Source organism: Eimeria tenella, genomic scaffold (assembly GCF_000499545.2).
Source record: "Eimeria tenella Houghton genomic scaffold, Eth_scaff2112, whole genome shotgun sequence".
Lineage (NCBI taxonomy): Eukaryota > Apicomplexa > Conoidasida > Eucoccidiorida > Eimeriidae > Eimeria > Eimeria tenella.
Window position 1 is genome coordinate 391 of NW_013541960.1, and position 287 is coordinate 677.

The 287-nt window shown below is 57.5% G+C and overlaps 1 protein-coding gene across 1 annotated transcript in view; it reads left to right on the forward strand.

Annotated features, from left to right (window-relative positions):
- ETH_00037295 (Malonyl-CoA:acyl carrier protein transacylase) overlaps positions 1 to 287 on the forward strand; it is a gene marked incomplete at both ends in the record, with an annotated part of 1365 nt that overhangs the window by 357 nt on the left and 721 nt on the right. Inside the window, one exon of the mRNA XM_013374544.1 lies at positions 40 to 284. Within this exon, the coding sequence (XP_013229998.1) occupies positions 40 to 284 (245 nt within the window). The remainder of the gene's footprint in view (positions 1 to 39; positions 285 to 287) is intronic.

Below are 287 nucleotides of genomic sequence, written 5' to 3' on the forward strand. Positions count from 1 at the left end.
AAACCCTAATTTAGGGTTTGAGTGTGGTGTGGCGTTCAGAACGTGGAGATAGACTGCTGCGCGGGGCTTTCCCTGGGGGAGTACTCGGCGCTTTGCTGCAGCGGGGTTTTGTCTTTTGCTGCTGCTGTTGAGCTGACAGCAAAAAGGGGAGCTTTGATGCAGCAAGCAGCAGCAGCAAACCCTGGGGAAATGTACGCCATTCTGGGCCTCAGCCAGCAGCAAACCGAGGCCGTCTGTGCTGCTGCTGCTGCTGCTGCCCGCAGCAGCAGCAGAAAAGAAGGAGGAGG